Source organism: Grammomys surdaster, unplaced genomic scaffold, assembly GCF_004785775.1.
Source record: "Grammomys surdaster isolate TR1022 unplaced genomic scaffold, NIH_TR_1.0 65, whole genome shotgun sequence".
Taxonomy (NCBI): Eukaryota; Metazoa; Chordata; class Mammalia; order Rodentia; family Muridae; genus Grammomys; species Grammomys surdaster.
In genome coordinates this window covers 16,593,577-16,597,050 of record NW_021604567.1, presented here as the reverse complement: position 1 = coordinate 16,597,050, position 3,474 = coordinate 16,593,577, and the positions used below count along the sequence as shown (strand labels likewise).

The following is a 3,474-nucleotide window of genomic DNA, read 5'->3' as shown; positions in this document are numbered from 1 at the left end:
ACTGGCTAACTAGTCTTGTTATATACTGACAGCAGTACTGGCTAACTTAGGTCCAGCCACTTGTGAACACCATCTTGGAAGCAACAAACTTGGACAGTTGTCCCAGTTACCTGAGGAGATTTTCAAGAAGTGTTCACGATGCTACCTTGTAGCTCTTCACTGCATAGGCTACAGAATGCAGAGAGAAACAAGCCATGGGAAGATGAGGCTACACTTTGTTGTTTTGAATTTTTCTCAGACTGATATATTGGGAAGGGTGTGAAACTTGGAGAACTATTTATCAGTGTGATCTGGAGAGATGGCCAAGGTCAGATCAATGAGGAAGTCTGAACACCGTTCGCTCAATAGAGGGAGGCGACTCTGGCATCTGTCCGGCCACTTCAACTGCAACTGCATAAGACGGCAATTCCAGAATACTTAGACAACTGTCTAGAGCAGGGCTATAGTGAGAGAGATACGTGTAATCACATACTGTCTTATTAATGAGTCATACCTTCACCTATAGCTACACAGAACAGATTGGGTTTCCCACATCTGATTCCTAAATAGTCTAAAACCCAAAAATTGTTAGTGTGAACTTGACTCCAATGGAAAATTCTATACCTGATCTCATGGGACAGAAGCAAACCACAAGTATACTAAAAATGTTGTTTAAAGTTATCTACAAGTTATATGTATGTAAAATAAATTAATTACATATTTGGGGTTTGATTTCTTTCCCAAACTAAGCATTCTGCATATGCTAAGATTCTAAAACCTAGAAAAGTGTGAACTGCTTATGTCCCCAGGGATATTCAAGCTGTGTGTTGCTATTTGGCCAATTGAATATTAAACGTGCTCCTTATTTAAAGTTCTGTACCACCCCCAACTTTTTGTTATGTCCTGTTTAACATTGTCTCTGCTTTTAAATCTTTTACTCTTTGTTTTTAAGTCTTCATTAAGATGGACATTTTAAACATGTTTTCACTCTCTTCTACACTGAACAAAATAACACTTCATTGTATCTATATGGTCTTAATTGGCTTTATTTTTTTTCCCCAGAAACTCTTGAAAAGTGAAAGATTATTTGGGCTTTAAGCCAAAAGTCCTTGTACAATTTAACAATTTCCTGTTCATTTTTATATTAGGGTTTTGTTTTAAGTAATATTGTCCATGTAAATAAGCAGTAAATAAAATTACTATTTTGGCTTCGGAACTACTTGGTTTTTATTTTAAATATAATAATATTTTATTCTTTGATAATTTCATATATCCATCCAATGAATTTTGTCCGTATCTACTCACTGTCCTCTCAAATCCTCCTGCCCTGCTCTCTGCCACTCATGTCCTCTCTTTTTTTTTTTTAAAGTAACCCTGTAGGCTTAGATTTTTCAAAACTTGCTTTAATTATGGTTCTTAAACAGTTCAACCTCCCTTTTAGCCCACCAGCCACCAGAGGTAGGGGGAAAAGGAAGCTTAGTAGGAAATGGTGTTGTGGACCTGTTTAGAAATAATTCTTTGGGACAATTCCAGTCTTTCTTGTCAGCAATCCAGTCTACTAGCAAACCACCAAACAGGAATCAGCAGTGGCTGGATCCAGAAGAAACCTCAAGGCTCAGTAGATCTGTGGATGTGGCAAGAAGCAGTCAGAACACGGCCAGAAGTTCACTGGTGTGTTTCACTCTATGAAGTCACAAGTTATAATCAGCAAAGAAAACAAGGTGAACCAGTTGAAGAACATTGACAGGGAAGACCAGCATCGGTGAAGCCCAAGGAAGATTGTCACCCACTGTCTGTTAGGTTATACTTATACTTTTTGCAGACATCACACACCTCTCAAGCTTCTGCTCCAGAAAAACATCACATGCCCTTTCTCCAGGCAAGTTTCAGAAAAGCACCACATCTGTTCTCACTGAAACATCCTCTCATAAAACAGTTTCCGGAGAAAACATCACATGACACAACTGAGTCTCCAAGGAAACCAGAAATTTCCACTTCAAAACTCACTGAGTATAACTAGCACTACTAATATATACATGGCTGTTCTTCCGTTGCCTGAGCTTGAACAACCTACCAGGACCCGTACCCCAAACAAAGCTGATTCTCCTTCCTCTAGAAGCCATCAGTTAACTGCTAGTAGCCTTTCAGCGTGGGTTGGGGCCTTATGAGCCCCAATCCTATCCCTGTTAGAATGTTGGCCAGTGTGATCTTATGCAGGCAGCCACAGCCACTGTGAGTTTATGAGTTCAGTAGCCTTGTGTCCAGAAGACAGTTTCACAACAGAGCTCCTCTGCCTCTGGCTCTTCCAGTCTTCCTGTCATCTACAGTGTTCCCTGCTCTTTCAGGGAGATGAGATGGGATGGTCTCTTGAGGGATGAACTCGCCACAGACACATCCTCTTTACATTTTGGCCAGCTTTAAGTTGTTGTATTAACTTCCTCCACTGCACAAAGCTGCTCTGATGAGGCTCTGAGAGCTATGTTAACCTGTGGGTATAAAAATGAGTTTTTAGAAGGCAGCTTGATAGTATATCCATTTAGCAAAACAATAATGGGCTCCCTTCTAGGGCCACTAACATTCCCCATTAGATGTTCTCCCCAAGGTTTATAGTACCAGACATGAGCGTCCACCTGTCTAGTGGGCCTTACAGCCAATCAGAAAACAGCTGATTACTCCCACACATTCATGCCACTCTTGAAACAACGGGCATCCTTTTCCAGGCTCGCCATTGTTGCAGTGTGCAGAGATCGCAGACGGTTAAGACTGTTGATGAGTTCTCTCCCCTGATGGTCTGCAGTTTGATGTTTTCATGTCTCGTATCTTTGTTAACTTTAGCTATAGGCTACTATATATGACTTTTATGTAGTATTTATAGAACCAACTTTGTTAATGAACAATAAATGATCTCTATATTTACTATTTTCCTTTAATGGTCTCATTTTTCTTTCATTTCTAAGTAGTTGATAATAATAAGGAAAAGCCAAAAGTAATACACAATGTAATTTTTGGCATATATATATATACATATATATATGCATGTATGTGTGTATGTATGTATATGTATATATATACACACACACCTGAAATTACTTCAGGTGAAAAATTTCAATTTATTTTCATATTGTGTTACAGTAAATACATATCAGTAATTTAATATTATTTTCAGAGGTTTTGTCATAAAATACTTTGTTCTATAGTGAAGTTTATACTATCTAACTTATTTTTTGTTTTCATCTATTTATGGATTTTTTTAAACAGCGAATTTATGGCAGAAGAAAGTAATGAGAAGTTTTGGCAGTTTGTGGAAACAGTAAGAGAATTAGCAGTTTATAAGCAGACAGGTAAGTGATGTGAACATTTTAGCATATACAATTTATACTTATGTACAGGCATTAGGTAATAATTCAACATGAACACTGATTGGTTAGTGAATATGAACAACACATTTGAAGGTTGGGTGTGTGTGCAGGAAGGTTGGGTGTGTGTGCAGGAAGG

General features: G+C 38.3%; 1 protein-coding gene across 1 annotated transcript in view; it reads left to right on the top strand.

Moving 5' to 3' along the window:
* The window catches only part of Uggt2 (UDP-glucose glycoprotein glucosyltransferase 2), a 119,614-nt gene that overhangs the window by 2,419 nt on the left and 113,721 nt on the right, over window positions 1-3,474 (top strand). The window contains exon 2 of the mRNA XM_028771534.1: window positions 3,238-3,320. Coding sequence (XP_028627367.1) covers window positions 3,238-3,320 — 83 coding nt within the window. The remainder of the gene's footprint in view (window positions 1-3,237; window positions 3,321-3,474) is intronic.